This window comes from Numenius arquata, chromosome 4 (genome assembly GCF_964106895.1).
Source record: "Numenius arquata chromosome 4, bNumArq3.hap1.1, whole genome shotgun sequence".
Classification (NCBI taxonomy): Eukaryota; Metazoa; Chordata; class Aves; order Charadriiformes; family Scolopacidae; genus Numenius; species Numenius arquata.
In genome coordinates, this window is record NC_133579.1 from 11,336,824 (window position 1) to 11,364,434 (window position 27,611).

At 46.4% G+C, this 27,611-nt stretch overlaps 1 protein-coding gene across 1 annotated transcript in view; it reads right to left on the reverse strand.

The window, feature by feature from the left end:
• RGS20 (regulator of G protein signaling 20) overlaps positions 1–25,312 on the reverse strand; it is a 43,044-nt gene extending 17,732 nt beyond the window's left edge. The window contains exon 1 of the mRNA XM_074146476.1: positions 25,190–25,312. Within this exon, the coding sequence (XP_074002577.1) occupies positions 25,190–25,312 (123 nt within the window). The remainder of the gene's footprint in view (positions 1–25,189) is intronic.
• Positions 25,313–27,611: the final 2,299 nt, after the last annotated feature.

Consider the following 27,611-nt stretch of genomic DNA (forward strand, 5'->3'; position numbering starts at 1 on the left):
AAGCTACTTTTGACAATAGTGGAAAAACTACTGTATGCCTTAAGAGTAATGTTGAAGTACTGGAGTTAAGTCCACCTGTCCTACCTTTTCCACTCCAAGGCACGCCTGTCTGACATTCAGATTATGAGGCATTTCTCTGTGTAACCTTATGAACGCAAACGAGCGTGAAGGTCAGCAATGAAAATTATTTCCCTGGTTAAAAGCACCTCGGATGATATTTGGCTTAGTTGTAACATTTATAGTATTTGCTAATCTCTCGGTAGAAAGGTGGGCTACCAAGAAAACAGCCTTCCTAAAGGAGGAATACTTAAAATCTGAGGTACAAATATCAAATTTAAAAACAAAACAAAGCCCCCACCAAATAATAATTAAAAAAAACAAAACCAAAACAAAACATAAGAATACATAGAAAAGAGAACTGTAGACAAAACTTTTACATGTTTATCCTCATTTTATGCTAAAGCACAATGGCCTTTTCTCAGCTCAAAGTACAAAGGTTCTATTGCTTAAACATAATTACGTAAACATAATGGGTATTCCTTGTACACCCTACAGTTAGGGAAGTGTGCAAGCCTTATCTTGTGCTGGGGTCGGGTTTGGTACCCCTCCAGCCTGGGAAGGCCTGGGCTGTAATGCCCGCTGACAGCCAGCTGGAGTGAGTGCACAGATGCGGATCATCACAGCCCAGTTATTTTTCGGTAAACGCTTTGGGCCTGATCCAAACTCCATTAAAACAATGAAAGAAACCCCACCTCTCGGTTTCAGGGAGTTTTAGGTGAGGTTATGTAATTCCCGCAATCCCCGCTCTCCCTTCGCATCCCCCCAGGAACGGTCACCAGTGACCTGGAAGAAAGAGATTCCGTCCGTCCTCTACTAATGCCACATAAGGCTTGCAACTGGGGTCGAGCTCCGAGTGAATCTCCGGACCTATGCTTTATTAATTTAGATACATTTGGGGCTGCAACGTGCTCCCACCGCAGCCTGTGGCGGTTTATTGTCAGCTGAAATATGAACGGGAAGCTTGATGCTCGTGCTTCTCCCACTTCATTGACAAATCTGACACGCCGGGCTCTCTGCATCAAGCCGTGTACTATTTTAGAGGGAGAAGAATTAATGTATGTTAATGAACTCACCCACACATATGTGCATGCTTTAGGCGTAGTTATCGGATTGCCCGCTTAGGGAGTGAAGAGCAAGAGCTCCTCTGAGTTTTTCTGGTATCGGAGATTTGGCATCTTGTAGTGGGGTGGCTGAAGCGGGTGAGGATTTACCAAGGCCAGACAGAGGCGAGCAGCGAGGAGACCGGCAGCCACGCAGAATAAAGCAGCTTCTTATGTCACCGCTGCGCCCGAATCTGTCAAAAGCTTAGGTGGATAAAACTGCAGGAGAAAGCAGTATCCTTCTATGAGTTTAAATAACAATTCTGCCATGCTTTTATGTAAAATGTCCAGAAATTGAGTGCCTTTACCTGTTTTATTTAATTTATTTTCTCAGAGGAGCTGGGTTCATCTCTTCAGATTAAAGCATTGCTTTACATTTCAAAAGGAATGGTGGAAAATGTATCACACCCACAGAGTAACAGGTAATGGCGCCTCGATCATGTCACCTCTAACAACCGAGGTCTTTTTCTACCTGGGGCTTAGATGTCTTCTGCTCCTTTTTCTTCGCTGTTCAGTGCCGCGCATTTGGCCGCCAGATCAGCCGGCTCTCTGCGAGAACACTTCCTGCACTGAAGTATTTTTCTGAGTAAAATCTGACTTTCTTGTTAAGAAACACAGTTACCTGGGGTTCCAGTGGGATTTCCGTGTATCCTTTTTTTAAAGGGATGCCCTGTATCTCCTCTGAGAGTATTGCGAAGCGTTTCTTTACTTTGGCTTTTACCACAAAGAAGGGACTTCACTGAAAATGTTACTCTAAGGCGCAATTAGCAGGGACGCTCTCTGTCATTATTTCTCCTGCAAAATGGGAAGGACGTGAGAGAATTTTTTACCAGTTGCATAGAAAAAAGCAACAAACGCAGCCTGCCGCTCCGGTCCAGCCGTTTATGTGGCCGCTGCGAGCAGTACGAACACGAGTACGGATGTAACTTCATCCCATGCCGAGTTCCCTGCACGAACCAGGTCATTGCAAACTGCAATTAAGTTAAATCAGCGTCAAGTCCTTCTCCTCTGCGCCGCACAGCCTGTCGGCATCCCGTGCCTCGTCTTCCCTGGCAGCTGGATCAGCCTCAGCGGGTGGATGTCAGTTCACACCGGCTGCTCAGCTGTCTCGGAAGCAAAACCAAACAAAAGAAACCCCAGGCTTCTCCAACGTTGGGCGTTCTATCACTGCTTCAGCCCTGCTCCGGCTGGCTTTCTCCTCAGAGGAAGTGTTTGCTTCTAGTTATTTTTATGCAGCTGGCTTTACAAAATAATAATAATAATAATAATAAAAAAAAAAATCATAGATTCATTCAGCCTCCTATTTTACACACCTCTTTACTATGCGAACCGTGGAAGCGGTACACGTAGCAGGCTGCTCCGCTCACTCCCATCAGCTCCTACTGAGCGCTCGGTTGCATCGCGCTTAATTATGAATGGTCTCCAAAAAGCCCGTTTTACTGTACTATGGAGTGACTCACATCACCCAGAAGCTCTGACAACTCGCGCTGGGTAGGGGAGTCACATGGCGCTGGATTACTCGGTGACTCATTTCGTATTGTACTCGGTGCCGAGATCTGACTCACATCGAACCCTGCGAGGGGCTGACTGACATTGTACTGGTCCGAAAGCCGGTTTGAATCAGGATGACTCACCCCGGAGTGCATTAAACAGTGATTCACGCACCGTTTCCTATTGATTCCGATTGTCGCGATTCGCTTTGGATTGTACTACACCCGGCACTGGGCTGCTCCGGCAGGGTCCGGGCCGCGGCGCAGCTGCCCTCTGCCCCGTGAGCTCGGCCATAGTGCCAAGGGCAGCCAAGAGGAGTATCACCAAAGTCAATTTAAAGCCAAAGTAGGGTCAGCATTTAACTTAGCACATTGTCATTTCGGTCATGACACTCGCTGGACTTCTCCGCTTCACCCGGCTATGACAAATTTTGAAATATGCCTCTGAAGTTAAGACTCATGAGCCTTTAGCTAAGAAACCTCCGTTGCTTCTGAACGCCGGGAGACCTCCGCAGCGTTTCCAAGACCTGCTGCCTCCTTGGGATAACTTTTAGCGTTGAAAAGAGGGGATGAATTTTTTCTGGTAGTTGCCCAGGCTTCGGGTTCATCAACTTGTGACCTGGGCTCCGAGGGACACACAAACTTTGTGCTCTGACATCTCCTTTCTGGTAGATCTTTTGATCTACCAGATCTACATCTCCTTTTTTGAGCTGAGCCCTCAAAAATCACTACTCACTCTGAGAATCACGCACTGTTCTTTCCAAGGGATACAGAGGCGTGTAACAGCCAAGGCGATGCTTCCAGGATTGTTTGGGACCCAGAGTAAAGATCTTAAAATTGGTATCGATGGGTGGGAGGGTAGATAAGAAATTAAAGGGGAAATAAAGTAACAGTTCTCTCATCTCAGAGGGTTTTATAAAAGATAGCGCTACCTTTACGTTCACTTGGCTTGAACGTGCTCTTAGTTGAGAAAGATGTTTCTGATTTTAGCACGATGCTCCTAATTTTAACCTGTCCACAACTAGGACTCTCCTGGCTAATAGTGATTCCGTTGCTCCGTTGTTTAGCTGAGTTAGCGGTTACTGGGTTTTGGTCCTGTAGCACAGCCGTAGCGTAACTGGCACCACGGTACGTAGCTCCGTGGAGCTGACGCTGATGGTGGGTTTGCGCAATGGGCACGGAAGGTACCAGGAGACTCCTCGCCCTTACATCATACCGACGGCACTGTACGAAAAGTTTCGATCTTACGTTTTTCAACAGCAAAAATGAAATCCCGGAACGGTTGCATCAGGTAATTTACATGGGTATTAAATTATTCTAATTCCTACTGGCATGTACAAGGATAATCTTATTTCACTTTCTGCAGTTGTGTCTAATTTTCATTACCTGCTTTTTCTTACCTATTGCCATTAACTAATGACAGAGCTCAGGAAGAGCTCTTCCTCTCACCCGAGGACGCACGGCTGATACTGGGGGAGTCTCCGTGGAACCCCTCGCTTCTTGCTGCTCATCTCTCTAACTGCCGGGGAGCCCAGGGCCCCGAGAACGGACGTGCCGCGGGACTCCATTCACGAAGGGGCGGGGGGGTGTGACGGGTGCTACCTTCTCCTCACCCCCACTCCTACGACGAGGAGGAAGGGCCCCCGGGAGCGCGGCAGGAGCCGAGCCGAGGTGTTGTTACCCGCGCCGGGGCGAGGGAGGCGGCGCGGAGCGGGGCGCGATCCCTCCCCGGGGAGCGGCGGCGGCGGCGGGGCCGAGCCCGCGGGGAAGGGTCGTGCCCTCGCTCCCGGGGCCGGGAGCATCCCGGTGCTACCCGGGCCCTGCGCTGGGGAGCCCGCGGGGAGGGACGGAGCGGCGCGAGCGCCGGAGCGGGGTGCTCCCCCCCGGCGGCTTCCGACCCTCCGGGGGACGCGGGGGGAAAGCGCCTTTCGCGCCGGCTCCCTCCGGTTCCTCCCGGGGAAGGAGGACGCGGCTCCTCGCCCACCCCGTCCGTGGGGGCCGCCGCCGGCAACGCCGCCCGTCCCGTCCCGCTGCACCCGGGGCGGCTCCGGCTGCGGCGCCGGGGGTCGCGGCTGCCCGGGGCGCGGTGCCCGGCGGCCGCAGGGCGGGACCGAGCGGTACTTACGGTGTCAGCGGCGGGGCCCCGCCGGGAGTCCTCGCCCGCTTCCCCTCCGGTAGCGGCGGGCTGGGCGCCCGGGTACGGCGACTCGCCAGCCCCGCGCATGCGCCCGGCCCTCGCGGGCTCGTCTCAACGGTGCCGGCCGCGGCCGCGGATGGGCTTCGCTCGCCGCGGCCGGAGCCGGGGGGGAGCCGGGCCGGCAACCCCGCGCTCCCGGCCCCGGCCCCGGCACGACGGGGCGGGCTGCCGCCGGGGCCGCCCCCCGGCCAGGCGAGCACGGCAGCGGGGGCCGCTGCGGCTCAGGGGCGGTTTGCGAGGGGAGCCGCCGCCGCAGCGCCCGCAGCGGGGCGGTGGGCTGGGGAGGGCGCGGGGGGAGCCATGGGGCCGGCGCCGAGGCGGGGGCGGGGGGAGGGGGGGGGGGAAGAAATGCTGGAGAAACCGGCGTTGAGAGGGTGCGTGTGTGAGCGAGCGGGTGTGTGTGCGTTGGGGTGTGTGTGTGTGCGCCCGGGGGAGGGGGTGGGAAGGGCTCGAGGAGGCGGCGATGCCGCCGCGGGGCTCGGTACTTGGTGCTTTAATGTTCATAGATGCCTTAAATGAGCGCCGTGCCTATAAACCCGGGATTGGAGCACGCTTGCATTTTAAGTAACTGCAGGGATGCATCTTCCTTCCCTCCCTCCCCCGCAGCCGCCTCCCGTCTTCCAGAACCGCACAGCTCACCGCCGCCGGGCTCTCTCGGTCTCGTTCTCCCGTTACAGCCGGGCACGACGTTACCCGGCGGCGGCGGGCGGGCAGGGGCCGCCGGGCTCGGCGCTCACCCCCTTCCTCCGGGGCGGCCCTCTCAGCAGCGCCCGTTACCAACACCGCCACGTTTTGGGGACTATCTCACCGATAACATCCCGCCACCGCGGCCCCCCGGACAGTCCCAAACGCCGTCTGCCGGGAGGGCGCAGCGCCCGTTAACGGGACGGCTGCGGCTGACTTGTGTCACCGCCGACCCCGGGCGGAGCGGCACGGTCTTCCCGTGAAAGCGAGACCGATCCGGTGCGTGAACGCCCTGCGCGTTCCCGGTTCCCGGAGCTGGGCTCCCCGTTCCCGGGAGACCTGGCGGGCAGCCCTGCCGTCGGGGCTGCTCCCTTCCCGCCCGCGCACCGGGTGCGGAGCACGGCGGCCGCAGGAGCCAGGGGACCCGGGGAGGGGCGGGGATGGCAGATGGGGAGCGGCGGGCTTTGCCTGCGGAGCCCGGGGCTCTCAGCCCGGCGAGCTCACCCGGCGCCCCCGAGTCTCCCACGCCGGTGCCGGCTTGGGGGGGGGCGTGGGCGGACGGCGGCTTTCCCGGTTGCGGGGAAGAGGAAGGGGCGGACGCTGCCCCAGGAGCGGTACTCACAGCGCCGGGCGGCTCGGCTCCGTGGCACGCCGGGCATCTCCGGCGCTCCGGGGGGAGGCGGCTGGGCGGCGGCGGCGGCGCCGGGGCCGGGGCCGGGCCGGGTGCCGGCGGCCGCTCAGCCCAGCGGCCCCGCAGCAGGGCGGCGAGCGGGCAGCGGGCGGCCGCCCCGCTCCCGGCCAGCAGCGCCGCCAAGCCCGCGGGGCCGAAGCGGGGCCCCGGGGGGTCTCGACGGGGCGCCGAGACGAAGCGTGGGCAGGGCCGGCGGGCGGGGAGCTGCGGCCGCAGGAAGGGGCTGGAGAGCAGAGCTGAGAGCGGGGCGAGGGGCCCGGCAGGCCTCGGAGGCTGCGGCGTGCGGGGGAGGCGTGGGAGCGGGGGGACGGGGCGGGGAGAGAGAAAAAGAGAGAGAGAAAAAAAGACAAAATAAGCATTACCGGGGGGGACAGGCGGGCGCCCTGCGCAGCCCAGCCCGAAGCGGAGCCCCTCCACCGCGGTGCTAATCCGGGGGGGTGGCCGCCTTGAACCCCCCCCGGCTCGGTCCCTGGGTGCTCAGGGCTGCCCCCTCACCCCTCACCGCCCCCCCCCGCAGGCACGCTCTGGGTTTTCAACTTTTCTAAGGAGCCCCTTTTTGGTGCGGAGCGGAGGAGACTTCTCGTACCGAGCCCGAGCGCCCCTTGGGGTCCAGGGCTGGCCGTAGTGCCAGAGGAGCACGGGGACGAGGTTGACCACTTACGACCTACACGCAAAGAGCACTCCTCCCCCCCTCCCCCCCAAAAAACCAACCAAACCGCCCAAAAAGCCCCCCCCAGCCGGCGGGAGGAGCGGCGGCGGCGGCGGCGGGCGGACCCCGCGGAGCGGAGCGCAGCACCCCCCGCCCCGGGACGGCCGCTGCCGGGCCCTGTCCAGGGTCCTGAAACCTCCCCGCCGCCTCCCGCCCCTCCGGCGCGCCCCGCGGCCAGCGGCAGGGCAGCATGGATTCCTTCCCCTTCCACGCTGAGTGTCATGGTCCCGGAGAGAGGAAGACACCCTATTGGAGTGTGAGCCCGCAATAAGAATAGACAGGAATCACTGCCATTCTGCCTCCCTTTTCTCTAGCATGGATTTCTGCCTGTTCCTCTTCAGGGCTCCGTTTTCACATCAAGGCCCAACCCTTCCCAAAACACCTTCCCCATTTCTGGCCGACAACCAATCTCTTGACATCAAAGAGACAGAGGGGAAAGGAAGTCTGCACAGTGTGAAGAAAGCCCTTCCCACCTCAATGGCATCGCCCTTGAAGGCCAAAGCCACTGCTACAGCAAGGGGAGAACACGGCTGTGGTGCCGTTGGTGCCAGGGGAAGGTGCTGGGTCGAGCTGAGAGCTGGCAGGGAAAGCTGCCATTCCTGCACATAAGGAGAGCTTGCTGTTGCTTAGCAGCAGAGAGTTCCCTTAGGTCTGTGCAGAGAGTTGAACTAAGGTGGAAGCTGGACAATGTTCCCAGGAGAGCGGAAAAAATAGAAAGGTTGATTCCTCCCCCCCACCTGAGTATTTCTCCTGCCCGATGGCAAGGAGAAATCTTCTGTAAATCTCTGCCCTTTTGGTTGTGGCACAAAGCACATGACTGGGATGTTAAATACACATCTGTGCTGGATTACAGTTGTCAAGGCCCAGAGAGGACCTATGGAGGTATGACAGGCTTGGCAATTAGGATTATATGATACTGCCTCACTTCTTGGCAGAGGAAAGGAAAGTAAGTGTACCAAGGTGGTTCTTCACGTATCCTAAGATCAAGATCAAAACACCTGTTAACGCCACCAGCCTTTGAATCCAGCTCCTTGAATCCCTTGCTGGGAAGGGCAATCATTTCTCAGACCAGTGAGTGGATGTGACTCCCCTAAGCCCTCTCGAAACTACGATCCCAGGTGGCTTTCTAAATCTTAGCAGGAACGCTTGAACAAGTGCAGGTTCAAAATGCTGGGACACTGTAACCCCTTTGGAAGGTACGTTCTTGCTCCATCCTTTGCATTTCTCTCAGGAGGGTCATGATCAGCTAACACCTTTATTAAAGATGCCTAGTTTTTTCAACATTAATAATGCATAGTGATAGTGCATAGTATCATACAAAACCACGGTACTTATGCTCCCTTGTGTGAGTGGTGTTAGATAAAAAAAAAAGCCACCTAAGCTGAGAATCTTCCAGTGCTTTGTGTTTGTAGACAACTCTCCCTAGCTCTGTAGGCAGGTACGTCTGCATCATTGCGTATGTACACAACCACCTCAATCCTGACGCTGCCGAGCAGCTTGGAGGCCTAAAGTCTTCTCAGAATTGGTAAAAGAGGCACCTTCTGCTTTCTCCCTGACTAATGGATGCAGGCTGACGTCCAGCTGCATAACACAGAACTGCATAAACAAGTGCCTGGAGTTTGTTGAAACGGGATTTAAAGTTGAGGGACTTTAAGAGCTGACAGACACAGATTGAACCCCTTCCTCTGCCTGAAAGGAATTTGAGCATGCGTTTCTCACGTGTGAAAGAAAATTCCCTCAGTCATCAGCGTAGCTTGCCCTGCACGTGGAACTCTGTGACCATGTGCAAGACTCTTATTCCCCACCGCTGCCCCACTTTGTACAGGTTAATTCAACTTCACTAGGACAGAGAGAAAGCAAAATGTGTACATCTTGACGAGGTAGTTGGGCATGGGAGTATTGGGCCTGGGTCTTGGTTCTGTTTCAAAAAAATATGCTCTGGAAAATGGAATGTTTACACGTGAACTGTGTATTTAATGAAATTATCTCATACAGTGGCACCTTTGGTTGTAACACACAAGGTAATTATTAAATCATAACTCAATTCCAATATTGATATTAGCTACTACTATATAAGGCATTAGAAAAAAAATAATCTCTTTACTAGACTTTCCTGAACGTTTTGCATTGAGTCTGCATAAGCTAAGGAGTTTTCTTTTATTCTACATCAGAAAGATGGAACTTTATCTGAGGGTGCCCTTGCTATTTACTATAGTCCCTTTGTACGTTTCACAGACTCCAGCCTCTCTCCTTCTGCAGATCTGTCCAGTTAATATATTTTCCTCATTTTGCCTTCGTGGGAATGAGGGAACCTGTTATTGTTGTTGTTATTATTATTACAAACATGTACAGTAATTTTTTTATTTATTCTCATTGAAAATGTTAACAACAGGTTATAATAAAGGCGATATAGAACATATATATGTATTTTAATAATAATGTATTCCAACATTCTTGCCATCACACTTCAGTGAGTGACATAATGCACACATTAGCTTTTTTGGGGCCTGTTTTGCTCTCAGGTGTTAGGACAGATTGCTGGGCCTCCCACCTGAACTTCTGCTCCTTGCCCAAGGAGAGGTCATACGCATTTGTATGGCAGCTTATGGGTACTAGTCTATTTTAGTCTTTCCTGCTCACTTCAATTGTTAAATAGAGAGTTTCTAGACCATTGAATGGAGCTGATTCATAGTGAATTAGGGAGCAATTCAAACAGAAAACAAGAAGCTATTTTTGACTGTTTTCATTGACACGAAAGTGCATTTGTTACAAATCACTTTGAAGACTGATAGGCTTTTCTGGGAGAGGAGGCATTTTCAGAAGTAAAACGAGTTTCCAGGGACTTTAGCTGAACTTAGATTTTATACAGCAGTATTCTAGTATTTGATTTATCTTATTCCTAATAAAAACTTAAAATGTAAAGCTCTATGTATTTAAAAGATGCATTTTAAGTAAACACATTTTGATGTGAACATAATGCCAGTGATATTATGGGAAACAGCTTTCTTGAATTTTTAAATTTTTGTATTCTTTCAACATTAGTTACGCACAGGTATAAGAAACTGTTCTACATGGATCTATTAGTAGTTGATTTCGAATAGAAGATGAAGGTTCAACGTTAATGGGAGGCAGAATAAACATGGGAGTCTTCAGACATGTAAAACTAGCCATAGGACTGCCCGGAGTAGTCCACAGAGCATTAACTTACCCCGTGTGTGGGGATGCCTGTTAGTTTTTCATTTTTCATAAACATTAATAGCAACGTGTTAATTCACCAGTAGAATTTATTTTGTGTAAGCCCAAGTGTGAAACTCCCACAGGGAAGTTCCTCCCAATGCCACATCATTCATACTCTCAAAATGTAGCCGTTAAGTAGCACATACGTAGGGCATAGGGGTTCTCTTAGTCTTTTGCTGGAAGATTAAGTTTCCTTGAGGTCCTCTGCTAAAACCTGTGATCGCACTACGTTAGGACTAGTGCTTGAAAAGTTGTTGTAATGGTTAGACTTGGTTTAGATCTCTGTGCAGCCAGAATTGTTTGCTATTGATGGCTCCTCTTAGTACTTTGCTAATTATTTCAGCACCATAAAGTTATTTTCTAGGGTGACGTACTTTCTCAGGGTTGGTCGATCCCAGATGCACGTTCTGCCAAAACTCTCAGCCTCAGTATTTATATCAATCATCCTCTACTCTGAAGTCTCAGGACGTCTGGAAATGAGCCTCTCCTGTCTCCACTCACAACCCTGTTTCTTTTCCACTCCTACATATCACATCTTTGTTCTTTCTAAGGAAGAGGAAGCTTAAAGAGAAATAATCTCTGAGATGGAATTAAATATTAGAAATAAGGAGATGTTTTCCAGTAATAGGACTGAATGCCGGGCTTTAGAGCGTCAGAGTCAGCTCAGTGACGGCTCTGCTCCCCGTTCTGGCCCCCGTCCAGCTGATGCACGCAGGCACCGCGGGGTTCCTGAGCCCTCGGACAGGGTTCTGTGGCACAACTCATGTGCTTAAAATCCTCGGTGACTCAGAATTTCTGGCAGATTGACAGACTACCCAGGAAGCCAGCAGCTTGGGCAAAGAAGGTCTAATTAGAAATTGCAATATGACACATAAGAAAAATGAAATCTTTGCTGAAATATGACTGCATTAAGAAACTATCATCATCTCATTCGTTTTATTTGCCGTGCTTGGCAAATTGAAGCCTCACTATATTCTGTCTGGCCCTCTCACCTTATGTATGTCAATAAATAGTTAAAATGTAAAGCCAACTAAATTTTTTTTAAATCATGGGGTTAACATATATTTCTAATTCTATCTTCCTTTTTTTTTCTTCTTTTTTTTTTTTTCATAAACCTTTGAATTATTTGGAATCATTAAGTAAACCTACAGGTTTGTGTTGATTTAAGGAAAAAAAGTTCTGCCGTCACGACAACATTCTGCTAGCGTATGTCCTGATGACATCAGAGAACCTGTACCAAAGCTCTGGGCAAAATGTTGACCAGAAAAAGATTAGATTCTACATGTAAAAATTGTGAGTTTCCAGCTGGAAGGAAGCTGCTCAGTATCTCTCATTGCAAGCTTCCAGAAGGTGTCACTGTGCACCTACATTTGAATTGGGTACAACTTTTGAATTTGAACGGGGAACCTCAAGAGTTGAGGGTTAGGGCCAAAGCTCTGTTCCTCCTTGTGCTATCAGGAGGCCCCTTCTCTGCCCATGATGGAAATAAAACGAACTAAAAACTGAAGACACAAATATTTTACTCTTCTGATGATCAACAAAGGAAAAATATCTTCATAGTATCAATGTCCCTCAAGAGGTACCTATCCAAGCATGACCTGCAGGAACATTCCTGATATTTTGGGTCACACATAACAATTATCACACAGGATCCTTACCACACAGGTGTTTGGTAAATAATAAATATAGTTAAATTGAAGAAGAATCCCAAACTGACAAGACTGAAATTTTTAGATAGAGAAAGTAGTTTGTAGTTATATTCCAGAGCTGATTCAGAAAGGAAGATTAATGAGGCAATTTGGAACCAATGGTCCTGAATAGTTTGAGGTTTCAGGGTAGTTCAGCATGTATCTGAAAGCCTGGTTGCACAATGTGGCTGCACAGTAATATTCCAGCTTGGCAAGATTCTCGAGGAAGCCACTGTGACTTCTGCCATTGGCTTTTGATCAGATTTTGGACCTTAGAAAATCTAGAGGAATTGGGGGAATTATGCAGTCGTGTTATAAGGCTGATGGGAGAAAATATCTCTCATTCACAGGATGTGGCAGAGAACACAAAAAGACACCAGAGCTAAAATGCACTATAATTCCTTTGTAAAATAAGAACATAAGAATAAAGAGCAGGCAATGAGAGACTGCAATGAGAGAGGTTAAAAATAGTATCAAAAGATTAGAACATTCTAGGCTGATAGATGCTGGCATGAAGAGCAAACCCTTTATTTGTCTCATTTCAGACCAGTTTGAGGTGGTGACTGGGAGTATTTCTCCAGCCTCTTAAAAAGACCTTTGAATGATGATGGGAGGAAGAGAAGCTGATCTGGTAAGAATGATGGTGAGGAGAAGGTCTGAATATATTTGGGAAATGAGAAAAACTTCAGGTGGTATCTACCCCAGTGTACTAAGTTATCGATGGAACTGAACAAATACTGATTTAGAGAGTTCAGGTTATCCCTGGTATGTAGATACTCCTGTAGAAGTGAGTGAAAGGCCTGGGGCTTCCGTGCAGAATCTCTTACTGACCTTTTTGACAGAACGAGGGGTAATGGTTTTAAATTGGAAGAGGGGAGATTTAGATTAGATATTAGGAGGAAATTCTTTACTGTGAGGGTGGTGAAGAACTGGAACAGGTTGCCCAGAGAAGCTGTGGATGCCCCATCCCTGGAAGTGTTTAAGGCCAGGCTGGATGGGGCTTTGAGCAACCTGGTCTAGTGGGAGGTGTCCCTGCCCATGGCAGGGGGGTTGGAACTGGATGATCTTTGAGGTCCCTTCCAACCCAAACCATTCTGTGATTCTATGATACAGAGGACTTCCAAGAAAAAAAAAGCTCAGAGATACTGAGCTTTGGGGAAGGCACTCAATGTGTTCCTATGAAACGACGTTTCTCCTGTCTGATGCTCAGAGAGACTGACACTCCTTTCTGCAGGCTGGACCCTTCCCTCTGGCCACTCTGGGGCTGTCTGTCATGTTTCCCTTCAACAGGAAATACAGTGCATTTTGCTGTGGATTCGAGAAGTGTCTGTCCTGAGAGAGGGTGAAGAGCAGCCCAGATGGGTAGAAATTTGGACAAACCTATTTTTATGTCCCATCTTTATGCATCATTGTTCAAAACAACTCATTAACAGACCACACTTGTGGAGGTTTCCCTCCATTGCACTACTGTTTTGACAGACCATGTCCTCCTCCTGGGCGGGTGAAACGTCTCTCCCAATCTCCTTTCTGCGCTTCATTTCAAACCTTCCTCCTCACCAAACACAGAAAAGACAAAACAGAACTGAAAGTGTCCTGCCTGCAATAGCCTATGCTCTCTTGTCTGATCCGTAACACCTTGAACTTATTTCTCCTGATGAAAGGCTGGTAAGACACTAGTGGGGTTCGGCTTTTCTTTCTGTTTAAAGTGTGTCTGCTCACAACCCAGTATTACACTTGAGAGAGCACAGCTTTTTTTATGAGTCTGAAACAATTTTATTCTCTGAGTATGCCACTGTTGCTCAGGTAAATCATTCAAGCAGATGCTATTCCTGTACTTAAATGAAGCGTACGCATTTATCAGCACAGAGTCTGGATGAACAGAATAAAGGGTGCAGTGAGGAAGGCCAGTCTGGCATAAAAATAGCAACCATCTTTCAGAGTCAAAAATTTCAGTGAACATAAAGATATGCTACTTTGAAGAAATGTCTCTGGCATTTAAGGCTGTGACTCACTTTATCAGTCTTCTGACTGGACAACTCTCCAACTATTCCATGCCAAACCATCCAGAAGTTCAAACACCCTTAACTCTCTTATTTACAGTCCATATTAAATATATGGACTCTATGGATATAGATGTCTGTATATGGACATGCATAGATGTCCATTACGTTATAATGAACAAATGACAATTTAAAAAATGAACAATATAGATGGTATTTTCAACAAATGGACGTTAGAGATGTCCCAGTTATTGACATGCAGAATTCTGGGTAATGTGGATCAGTAAATGGAGTAAGAATTTGAAAATGACAAAAACAGGACAAAAGGACTGAGAGGAGCATCTTGTCCACTCCCCTGGTACAGTCTGAGCACCCGTGCGAATCTGAGCACAAGTTCCAAGTATCAGAAGACACAAAGGGCGTGAGTTCCAAAGCTTATTTGGGATACTAAACTCCAGGATTGGCAAGGAAACCCTCAAAGGAGATTCTCTTCCTCAACACATCCCTCCCAGAAGAATGCTTGTGTTTAAACAAATCAGTTTGGTAATAAAAAGAGAAGACCACGGATTTTACAAAACCAAGCACTGCAATCCAAGAAAATTAATACTTGAAACTATTATAATCCTCCTACCTCTAGTAGTAAATGCCAATCGTTATGCAGTTTGAGAACAAATACTTTATCCTATCTTGGTCTAAGTCTGATCCACTGTTTATGTTCTTGACTTGGTTACCCTCAAAGGAAACAGTGAGGTCAACAGAACAGTACTGTTCTCTCTTTATTGAATCCTAAAGCAAATCAGAAAAGATGTCACAGGAAAAATCACAGCTACTTCCTGAATGGAACTGAATGAATAATCATAGATGCACAGAATGGTTAGAGTTGGAAGGGACCTTAAAGACCATCTAGTTCCAACCCCCCTGCCATGGGCAGGGACACCTCCCACTAGACCAGGTTGCTCAAAGCCTCATCCAGCCTGACCTTGAACATCCACAGCTTCTCTGGGCAACCTGTTCCAGTGCCTCACCACCCTCACAGGAAAGAATTTCTTCCTGATATCTAATCTAAATCTTGCCTCCTTCAGTTTAAAACCGTTTCCCCTCATCCTATCACTCCACTCCCTGATAAAGAGTCCCTCCCCATCTCTCCTGTAGCCCTCTTTACGTACTGGAAGGCTGCTATAAGGTCTCCCCGGAGCCTTCTCTTCTCCAGGCTGAACCATCCCAACTCTTTCAGCCTTTACTCATAGGAGAGGTGCTCCAGCCCTCTGATGATTTTCATGGCCCTTCTCTTTACTTGCTCCAACAGGTCCACGTCCTTCTTATGTTGGGGACCCCAGAGCTGGACGCAGTTCTCCAGGTGGGGTCTCACCAGAGTGGAGTAGAAGGGCAGAATCCCCACCCACTGGCCACGCTTCTTTTGATGCAGCCCAGGATGCAGTTGGCTTCCTGTGCTGTGAGTGCACATTGCCAGCTCATGTTGAGCTTCTCATCAACCAACACCCCCAAGTCCTTCTCCTCAGGGTTCCTCTCAATCCATTCTCTGCCCAGCCTGTATTTGTGCTAGGAATTGCCTTGATTCACGTGCAGGAATAATGAAACAAAGCTGAGACCTTCCCCTTTTTCTGTATGAATTCCTCAGCCTACACCTGACTCCTGAGAATAATTTTCATCCTTCTTGTGAGAGTAATTAAGTACTTGCAACAGTGAACCAGGAAAACTGATGTGACATTTTGTAAGATCATCAGCTGCTGCTTGGATGGCATCATTGGGCAGCTCCTGGTTTGTTGCAGTCTGTTCTTACCTTTAACAGTTGATACAGTATTTTAGAGAATATTTTTATTTTGAGAATTTTTTTGAGAATAACACTAAAAGTATAATATTGAGGACAACTAGCTTTCTGAGCTGTTTCCAACCACATCTGGTGGTAGACTGAAGATCTGTTAAGTTCAAGATCTCAAGATCTAAGTTCCTGAAAATTTCATTGGAATCAGTGCCCCATGTAGGGATGGGCTATGGGAAAGGCCGAGCCTTCTGACCCATCAAAATCAGCCTGTAAACAGGCACAGCCCCCCTGCGAGCCAGGCTTCACCAGTTCATCTGCTCACAGATCCTTACCTTTTCCCAAGTGCTACCCTTCAGCAAACCTTTTGGATGTGGCTGATGGAAAAATAACATTCCGCCTGCCTCAGTGGTAAGTTTTAATGCATGAGACGAAACATAAAGTTACTTATATTGTACATAAACAAGGTGCTTTCATCCCCTCTGCAGCCCATGAGAGAAGAGTGATGGTTTCTCCCTTGCATTTCCTGGCTTGGTGGGACTTTGACCTGCTCTCAGGAGGATAGATCTAGCTGTCACCTATCAACCTGGAGCCAGGCTCTATGGTAGGATATTCTGATCTCTTTTTGGAGCTTTCTTTTGACGGGATGAAGCTGATTTATAAAGAGATGCAAATAAATGGGAGTAAAAATTTGTCCTGTTACTGCACAGAAGGGGCCAGCAAAATGTAGGACTGACTAAGCTCTAAATGGCTTGAAAGAAACATTTATTTTCCCCTAGAGTCTGAATTCCCTGTGGAAAGAAATTGCTGTGAAAAAGCACGTATGCGATTCATCACTTTTGTGTCTTTGCATCACTCATGGGAAATGCGTATCAGGTAGTGTGTGTCGTATATAAACAGGCAAGGGAAAAGAGTAAATTACTCCTCATGCTCACTATACCTACAGCGAGGAGTCATGGATTTAAACAGCAGGCAGGGATATTTAGGTTAAATATGGGTTTTTAATAGTAGGATGGTGAAGAACTGGAGCAGGCTGTCTAGACTCTAGAGTCCGTCTTAGTGAGGTTTTAAAGAGCAGGCGAGGTAAACCCATGCCAGGAAGGGCTTGAGGATGGTTGATCCTAGCAGCAAAGGTCAGATGACACTTTCAAGCTCCCACCCCAAACCGCCTTTGATGATACTGCACCCCACGTCATTCTTCTGGTCACTGGAAGGATTTGCTAATTAGAGTGGACTGGCTGATACCTGCAACCCAGACATGACTTATTCTGGCACTTAAGGATTCCTGGCACTCAGAAATCCCTAAGACGTCTGAGCTGGAAAAAACCACACAATTCCTCTTTCAATTGGACTTGAGGTGTATTGGAAAAAAAGCAGGGTGTGATGGGAACACTGTGCTAAGGTGATCACTACCATATGATGGCCTCTAGGAGAAATCATAAATCAGAGCAACATCAATTGTATTATGCGCTGGTGATGCACAAATGTACTTCATTTTAGTTTTGTATTTTAATGGAAATCATTTACTTTCATCAGTCTGAGGGTGAGAGACATATAATGGAATAAAGGCCAATTCAATTCCTCCTGACTCACAGGCACCCGAACTAGATGCCTTTTTAAGAAGATCTCCATGGTCTTCCAGAGAAATGTTGCTTTTTCCCAGTATCATTTATCTATACTGTTGATCCTTGCTAGTGGAAGTATATTCTAAATTACTATATTTGTAAATCTCAAGTTACTCATATCTCAAATTAGTTGATTTAGATTTAGGCTGAGTGGGTTATTTATTAACCAGCATGACATTTTGTTCCACTTAAAGAAGGTCATTAATGAAAACAGTCTCTATAATTCAGGTCAGTCTAGGATTGTTTTGCTGAAAAATTTTCAGAACTAGTGTTAAAACAGTTCATCTTTTGGTTTTTGTATTCATTAAATTCTTTCTGACAGTAGTATCCTAATCAGCCCAGGATTCCGCATTTTTTTCCATTTCAATGGTGCACAGCTAAAGAGGAAATTTTAGGCCTACTCCAAAGGTAAAATATGTAAATCACTAAATTGGAAAAACACATGATTGCAAACGAGTATAAATTATCTCTGAGGACTAGAAAATTTGCACACCATTAATATGCAAGTAATCCACCCATTAATGTGTAGTACATTATTATTTTGACAACTTTTACAAAAGAATGCCCTCTGATTGCTGTCTACGCAGCCATTATTGGCTCATAGACAATGCTGAGCAATACAGGCGTCTATTCCCAGAACAGTGTTTCTGGATGCAAAAGAAAAATCTTTTATGAATCAAAAAATATTATTATGCCATGTAGTTACAGAACAGTTTAAAAAATAAAGATGCCATGAAGAGCTTTTTGTTTCACAGAATAGTTGAGGTTGGAAGGGGCCTCTGAAGATTGTCTAGTCCAACCTCCTGCTCTCAAGTCTCCTAGGACTGTACCAAGGAAGGTTTGAACACCTCCGAGGATGGAGACTTCACAACCTCTCTGGGCAACCTGTTCCACTGTTCAACCACCCCCACAGTAAAAAACAAACAAACAAACAACTTTTTCTGCCTGATAGAATAATTCCTGCATAAGCCACATTCACCTGTTCTTACCTTCATGTGTTATGCTAAAGATTAAAGCATATTAGTTTTTAAAGGAGTTGTATTTAATGGTGTTAGCCGCCTGGAACAGACTAGTATAGTAAGGACACTCAGAGGAGACATGAGGAGAAGAAAACCCCAAATCAAACATGAAAGGTCTCTGCAAGGCTGCCCAGGGGTAGCAGGCAAGTGGTGAAAATGAGTCCTATCCACCAACATCAGTTAAGCCAGTGGCTTGTCACGTGTCTTTCAGGTCTAAGCCTGCTAAAGGGTGCTCCATTCTCAGCACACGGTGCTCCTCCACGGCTCCCAGCAGGACCTACAGAGCTGAACTGGGCAGCAGCGCCTGCTCCCTCATCCTGCCATCCAAAAAATGCCAACACACTGCACAGGGAGCGGCCTCACAGGGACAGAGGAAACTCTTGATTGCAGGAAAAAGCATTTATGCTGCACCTTTCAAAGGAAGTTATGGGCCTGATTTGGCACTGTATGTGCATCACCCTTCATTTGGGAACCACAGCCCCTGATACCACCCAGTCCGCTCCCACAGACATGTCTGAATGCTGCTGTTAGTGTATTTGTTGGAGATACAGGCTCTTCCACTCTGACTTTGCAGGAATTTATCTCCCAGACTGGTGGCCCGGCCACTGCAGGGGGTCTGTCAGCCTCAGCTTTCCGAAGCGCCTTCCCTGGCTCAGACCTGTCTAACCAGATGGAGGGGAAGGAGGATGACATTCCAATCTAGCTGCAAGGGACCTCCCTGTGGATTTTGGTCTGGGCCTCACTGAATACCTGCTAAAATGAAAAACTGAAGTATTTCTCATTGAATCTCAGACACCTGTGGGGTAAGTGCCTTAAACATAGTAAAGCATCACCACCCCTTCTATACAAGGAATAGTAAATTATTTTACAACAAAAAACGCACAACAGAAGGGAAGGAAGGGGCACCTGCTACCCTTATTACAGACACACTGCAGTAAGTTGTTAGGTTATTCCTCTGGAGCATGTGGTTTCAAGTCACCTCAGGGGAAGGTTTTGAACCTGGATTTCCCATAATTTGGGCAACAGCAGTGAGAAAGCACTCCTCTGTCCTGTGTCAGGACAGGAAGGTGTAATTTCAGGAGTGTGTCCGGGTCTGTGATTCACAAATATAAAGAGAAGCCTATCTTTAATGTCATTTGGTGTTTCTGCTGATGGCCACCTCTCCAAAATGGTGGCTTTTTGAATCCTACCCCTACGTAACTCAGTTCTGCTCATATGTATGCAGACACCTAGTCCCCAGCTCAGACGTGGGCTCTAGGGGACACCAGTACACAGCAATGCTGGTCACTGCGCTGACCATAGCCTGTTCTGTATTGTACTTTTTTAAGCTATAATTATTAAATATCTATTAATGTTTGTTTTGGATTCCAGTCCTGTACTTTCTACTTTCAACCTACTGTCTTGTTTTATTTCCCTCACCCAATACAGAAAACTGTAGGCACTTTACCCGACCAGCAGATTTGTACCCTGATGAATATAAATCCTTCAAAGATTAAATGTCTTTACCATAGTTACAAGTACTACAGTTAAGCTAACAGATCTCCTGTGTCGGATGACCAGATGAAAGGGAGGACTCTAACCCCCCAAATGACTAGTACAGGTTTTCTCACAGCATGGATGACCTGACCCTAATAAGTGCTATATAGAACTGGGTGTAGAGTAACCCTGAAATATTGCCTCCCGTGCCCCGGGAGTGCTTTGTGACTTCTGAAAGCAGCAGTACATGAAACAAGTTTTTCCTTGGAGGAATTCTGTTGCAAACAAGAGAGACCACTTCCAGTTTCTACCTGACCCCTCCTGCAGGGTTAGGGGCTGACAGGCCTTAATCCTCCTAGTAGGTCTGCTGATGAGACGGGCACCAATATTTTGCTGGACGCTGCAGGTTTCAAAAGGATTGATACAGTCTGCAAAAAATATGCAGGAGTAGCCCTTTCTTAACTAGTAAAAACACTTCAGGAACAAGATAAACCCTTGTTATAAAGGATACATACGAAGAAAACAAAATTAACCAGCACAGAAGACCACAGGGAGATAATGTTCTCCAGCTTGTCCTAGAAATAATTTTGCTTACCTTTAAAACCAACTGCATATGATTTTACCTCATTATCTTAATCTATAACTATTCAGCAAAATACCCACTCCTTTCCCTACCTAAAAGCATACTGTATTATCAAAGAAGTTGTCAATAAGACTAGATGCTCATAATTGGTCCCAAATACCCTGTAATACTCCTATTTCTCTCCCAGAATTCTGTCTCTCTCTGAAACATTGCTCCTGAATAAAACAGAGCATCAAACACGTCTCAAATTTTACATCTGCTGCGTAAGAATAACTGTCTTGGCAAAGATGAAGAACGTCAGCTGCCAAGTGATTCAACCCACAGCCATACAGTTTGCATCCCCTGCCCATCTCAAACATAAGAATTAGATAAAGTGTGACTGTTAAACTATGCTGCAGCCTATTTAACTAAGCACAACACCTGTTCAAAAGAACAGAGAGAATGTGTTCTTGGTACAAGTAAGTTACTGCTTGGTTTGTTCCTAACACCCTACGACACAATCACAAGCTTTAGGACATAAAAATGCTACTGTGACTAAGTATGAAAAACAGACTTCACCAAATAAACACTCCTGACATGAAAATGTCCTTGGGAGAGATTATATTGACTGAAGAAGGTGAGTATATTCACTAATATCAGGACTTTCGCTACTCTTACAAAAGATAAAGAAAATATCTGATTTCAGAGGGACAGTAAAACAGCAACAGTAATTAATGACTGACAGCACTCATCACCTGAAGACACTAGAGTACTTGGCAGAGCAGCACAATCATTCAACTGATAGGCTATCCTTTGCAAATAACATATTTTATGATTTTTGACCTTTCTTGAGTTGTTTGTGAATGGATCCTTATTTTATCAAACAACTCATGATTCATAGCAGTTGCCAAATAATTTAGATGAGCTATGCATGGTCACAAGTGACTTCCACATTACATGCAGTTCACGGAATAGTGTTTGACATCTGCAAACCCAAAGGATTTCTGCAGAGCTGAGATTAGCTAGATGAAGGAAAAAGGACGCCATACTTCCACTGAGATGCTCCTCCAGGCACGGCTTGTAGCCATTTCAGTTCCTGCCTGGTCTCCCACACAGAACCCAAACGGGGAGGACTTGGCAAGCAGAAAGGCAATACTGGTATAACTGGGGTCTCATTAGGCCTCAGCTTACAGGCTGATGTTAAAGGAAGCTTAACAGCTGCTCTCTGCCTTTCCCGGGCCACACACCTTCTCACTTCACACTATGCTTTTCTTCACCTCTCTGCTCCATGCCTTGGGGAGCAGAGGACAAAAAGCCCCTACAGTTAAGGCAAATCTCAAGAGGAGCTGGAAAGGATTCTGCTTGCCAGGGAGCAGCAAGAGCAGGGCTGCTCCCTCAGACAAGCTGAACTGGAAGCCAAGGCAATCCCACAGCCCATCCCACAGTACTTGAGCAAGGCAAACAGGACAGACATGAAGACACCCCAAGCAAGGTCTAGATCATAAAGCAATATTACAGCAAAGTGGAAGGCAATCCCTCCTCGAGATCAGGTCCTACAATCACCTAGCAAGCTCACACTGACAAGGGACAGCCAAGATCAAGCAAGGAAATCAGCCTAGGGTGGGAGTTCAAGGTCTCAACCAGGTAGCTCCATCACCAAATGAGGCATAGCTGTCCCTCAGCTGGAGACCAGTACTCCTTCAGCAATATTCAGGCAGGGAAGGAGTATGTTGCTAGGGCTGAGCTTAAATAGAGCTGCTGGGGCCTTGGGTGAGTGTGGAGGTCCCAGGTGATGCTGGTCAGGGCCATTAACACTTATTAGTACCCTCAGAGGCCTGACATTGCTGTCCTACCTGTGCTTGCCCAGTCACTTATTGTCTGTACGTGTATTAATCATGCAAAATCAACCAAATCTGGAGACTGTATGCCTAGAAACCATAATTACATTATAGAAGAGAAATGGGTCCCATCTAGATGTAACGTGGACGTCAACTAAAATGTGGCATCTTCGTGGAGAACATTATCATCCTCTTCTAAGGAAATGATGGCAACGAGCTCTGTGAAACAGGACTTTGGCAAATTTTGTCATTAGAAAAATACCGGGATCTATTTGCAGCCTCTCATTATCTCCCTGCATAGTGTAATGTTTCTGGGGTGTTAATTTTGTTAACTGGCAAAAAGTACATTGGGAGCAGACGAGAATGGGTCTGGGTTAGCTCGGGGTAAATAAGCTGGTAAGTAAGTCCTTTGCATCTTTGTGTTGAGATTCGTAAAAAGTTTATTCACTTTTCCTTTTTAGCACGTTTATAAATCAAGGTGCAAACATGTCAGAGGGAAAGGGTTTTTAAGCAATGCAAATGGAGATTAGAAATAACTCACTGCATTAATTTAAATGTCATGAAGAGAATTTAAAAGGCCTTTAAATTCTGCCTACCACTTTTCAAAAACATTTCTCTTGTAATTCAGTTTCTCTTTGAAAGCATGTTAAAGAATAAATAAACCTAATTCAAGTGTTCTGTTAAAAGATTTGTTTTTTTTTTTTTAATCCCATTTTATTTAATGTTTCCATTTTGGCACACTGAATTAGATGGCAACTTGCTCTCAGAAGCAGCCACCACCCACATTCAGAAGCGTCAAATTCAAAACCTTATCGAAGGTGGAAGGGAACATGGGAATTAATGAATACTGGGGAATCAGTCTGATCAAAGTCCCTGTCAGTCAAGCAAATTTATCAGTCTGAAGACATAGTTTTTCTATAGCGATCAGTGTCACATATAGAAAAATTGTAACAGAAAGAATCCGAACTTTCTGCAGGCTTCAATGTTACCAGGCAAAAAAAAAAAAAAAAAAAAAAAAAAGTTTTAATGTGATCTTGTCTATTCAGGGAGCAAAGTGACAAACTGGTCTTGAACCTTACAAACTTCAAGTTTATTTCCTAAGACCTGGGAAATTATGTAAACTCTCTGTGCCTTGGTTCCCCATCAGTAAAAAAGAAAGGTACGTCCTTCCTATGTGAAGTAAAGATTGCAATTTATTTTAGTTCCCCAGCCTTAGGGCTGTACCTATTTCTAGATGGGTAAGTTTTTCTAACTTCCTATCACTAAGACAGTCCTTGTAGACTCATGAACTACTAGTAACATTGCTTACATTACATGTGCGAAAGGATCATTTGCTGATAGGGTTTATGAAGTTCTGGAGACATGTTCCCCCAGAGCGTATAGACTCATACAAGAGCTTCCACATGTCAACAATTTCACCTCGGCTGAGCTCATGAAGTGGTTACAGAGCATCTCCTGGGCTGTCACTGCCCGCTGTCCTTGCTACCAGAGATGAGAGTCACATCAGCATTTAGAAACATAAGCACAGATCAAAGTAAATGGGACAGATAGCCAGCAGAAGGGAAGCTGGCAGCACTGGTGTTTAAGGAACTACGGACAGCAAGTGGCCCTGAAACTTGCCGTGTCATCTAGGTCCCTCTGCAGATAAATCCTTTCACAGAGCAGAGAAATAATATGTTGTCCTCTGCAAGGCCCTGACTCAGTCCTGTGCACCATGTTCTCAGAGACTCATCAACAAAGTATGACTTCAGGCGAGATCACCAAGGTGAAAGGAATGATTCACCCAGGATGAGTGGATTTGTGAAGAATTCAGTATATGGGTTTCAGAAGGTATGACTACCAAGGGTTAAATCCAGGAGCCACTGTGCCTGTGACAAAACCTCCTCTGGCTTCAAGAGGGCCAAGAAGTCCCCAGGCTTGTGTGCTAAATGGACAGATAATGAGACAGAATGACATGAAATTCTGAATGGAGTGTACTTGGTTCATTATCAGAAACAGTTTCCTGATAGTGGCAAAGCAGGCTGAGTATTTCCTCTCAGCAAAAATAATTGAGGATTTCTGATAAGTGTATTCCTGTAATTCAAATGAAATGGCCTCCTGGAAATGGAGGTGCATTGGCTAAGAAGATGGGATGGAGAAGCCAGCTCTTGCTTTAACTTGAATGGCTGTAGGGCAGATGTGGAATGAGGAATGGCTGCTTCTCCCATCCTGCCTTCCACCAACCCTGTCAACAACCTTGACTGGCTGCCTTGCTCCTTCTCCACTCTGGTGCTAAGTTAGTCTGAAAAAACCCCAAACTTTGTGGTTCCAAGAGTGCTTGACTTTGCTGTCACTTTGCTTCCATACCATGCACCAGGGCGCACCATTTCTGCACCAAAGTTTTAATAAGATACGGTTTCTTGCACCTGTCTCTCTTGCTCTGTTGAGCTGCGCAGGAGCTCCTCACCATAAATAACATTGGTTCACCCTTCAGGCAACTTCCAGGCTTGTTGGCAAAATCTAGAGGATAGATGACTGTTTTCAACTAAGGAAAATGGTTCAGCTCTATAGGTTCACTACAGGGGATTTACTGTGACACCCTAATAGACTTTAGTATTCTGCTGTGTTTGATTTCTTTGGGATATATTCTTTTGTTAACTACCAATAAAAACCATCAGTAAAAAATGCAGACCTCTTCAGTGTCTAAACATCATGAAGCAACATGTTTTCCCTCACCCTTTTAACGACAGATAAGCTCCGCAAGGTATGAATCATTTTTATGAGTTAGATGGATGTGTTTAATATGTTGTTTGAAAGCAGACACTTAACAGGAAGGCGGATCACCACCTCCTTTGTCACTGTGGCTGTAACACACAGAGGAACAGAGGGCAGAGGATGATGCTCAGGAATAAAGGAAAACTACATGAATACAGATGTCTTGGTGACAAATAGTCTATGGTTGTCATACATCACATTAACTCTTTCTGCTTCTTTCCAGATACACCGTTTCCCCCCTCTTTCAGGATATTTGGATAACCCTGGATTTTGTCTTACCTTGAAAATCCACTGTGCTGCTTTAATATCCTCTTCATCTTCATTTTGGAGGGTCTCCTTTGCTTGACAGTTGTCTGCATGGTAGCTGTGCGTCCTGAAGTAGAGTAAAACTTGCCTCCACATCGAGAAATGAAAAGGCTGTTCCCGAATTCAACTTTACAATGACCTTCCTTGGAAAAGCACGACTTTTATTTAACGATGAAACAAAACCAGATCCCAGAGATGGGGCTGAATGACAACAACATAGAGATGGCTCGTCCTTACACTGACGGGCAAACGTCAGGGCCTCTTGCAGCTTGCCAGTTCTCCCTGCAGCCTCCACAGTTCTGGAGACAAACAGGATTATCTGCCCTCAGATATCTGCAGTGCCTCATCCCCTCAGCATCGTGCCAGCTTAGAGATTAGATTTACGACTTCGTAGGTTTTAGTAAGTTGAAAAGGGGGAAGAAGCGGTTGAATACGTGTCAGAGAGACAGGCTGTAACAATCATGAAACGCACTTTCTCACCTCAGAGTGAACGTATTTCACTTACAACTTGAAGGAAGCAGCAACTCAGCAGGAGGTTGTACTCTGCAGGCAGCACCAGATGAAGATGTCTGTCTTAGGTCAGTGGCACCTGTCAATCACGTTTTTTCTCGCCGACTGAACAGATGGTCTCCCGGTAATCCCTACAGCCCCCGTGAAAACACCACACGAGCAGCAGCCACGTCTGCGGATAGAGACAAGCTAAATATAAAGACTAAGACTCCAGGTAGATTATTAATAGATTATTTCTCTTAGCTTTACAGAGGGCTGCCAGGCTTTTGCCTTCTGTTTGTCAACATTCAATCGCTATTTATTTTTTGTGCTTTTCAAAATACAGATAGGAGAATCACAGAAAAATTAGGAGGAATATTAAATGATTGTGAATTTTTTTATTCAAATAATTGTTTAAACATCATTTATAGTTCCGGACATCAGCAATGCTGTTGTAATGAGAACTAAGCAAATAATAGTGTTCCTTCTGTGGGAAAGCATTCAGGAGTCTCCTAAAAAATCTCATTTTAGAGACAGCAGAAAGTCAAGCTCATACGTATGTCAGCATTCATGGGAAAGACTCAATCTTTTAATTTATTCATAATTTCAGAATACTGCCAGTTTTAATATTTTTACATTTTAAATTAGTATTTTTTATTAGAATTAGCTAAAATGTCCAAATGAAAAGTTATAAATGGGGAGACAAACGAGTTTCTATTTTGAAAGGGTCTGATGGGATATGCTATCTATTTTGAAAGTTTAAGTCTTTTTCCAAGTTGAACAATATGTCTAAACCAACATTTTTTTCTGCCAAGTGTCAAAAGTTTTGACAATTCAGCATTGTAGATACAAGGTAGGGATAACACCACCCGCCCCCATAGCACCTCTTGTGAGTAGAGGTGCCTTGGTCGCATCTCTGTCTTTTTTTCAGAGAAATCCAGGCAGTGCTGAGGAGAAAAATAAAGAAAAATGAACAAACACTTTTTTCCAGCACCTGGCTTGACGAGCTGAATTGCACTAGAAGTCATCATATAGTAAGAAAGCTGTTGCATAAGCTCTGGTAATAAGTCCATCTTTGGCAGAGTTACTGCTGAGATTTAGGTAACCACCTTCTTTTCTGTCCTCTGGCCAGGCTGTCTGTCCGCTCAGCATTTCCTTCTTCCTCCAAGAACCTACTGCTCTGACCCACTCTTTTTTTGTGAGAGAGGATGAAGTTAGAGGATCTATTTTTATTTTTAATTTTTTTTTTTTTAATTTTTTATTTTTTATTTTAACCCAGAGGTGGGCTTTATTTCACCTGGTACTGCAGCAATTCCCAGAGAAGGGTGTTCCTTCTACACGTTCAGGTGCTGACCCCCTTGTCCAGCAAAGAGCACAAAGCAGCAGAGACTGACGATGAGGGGAGGAGAGATGCTGTAGGCTGCAAAGATGGGCTGGAGACTCTGAGACCCTCCAGCTTTCAATACAAAAGTGTGTGTTCATGAGACAGAGAGAAACGCTTGTCCCTGCTCCCTAAAATAATGTACTCTACTATTTTAACCCCAGCTATAAATAGTTAGTTTTGTTCTGGCCTTTCTGTTCCTGTTTCTGCACAGTACTTCACTTTCAGTTTTCTGACAATATAGCATTATTCCATTCTTCTGGGGGAAAAAATTGAAGATGTATTTATTCCAATAAAATGTTAGTTTATTTTTCTTTTGAAAACACCGCTTCTGTTGAGGATAAGATATATGTGGTTCCTTAACTGAGCATGCAAAATTTAATTTCAAAGACGTGGTGGAGCAATCAGAGGATTGCCTGGTACAACATTGGCAAAATTGTGGTGTATTAGCTTTACCAGATCCTTTAGGCCAGGATCTGATTAATTTAAAAGAAAAATGAGCCAACTTCTAAGACCTAGAAGCCA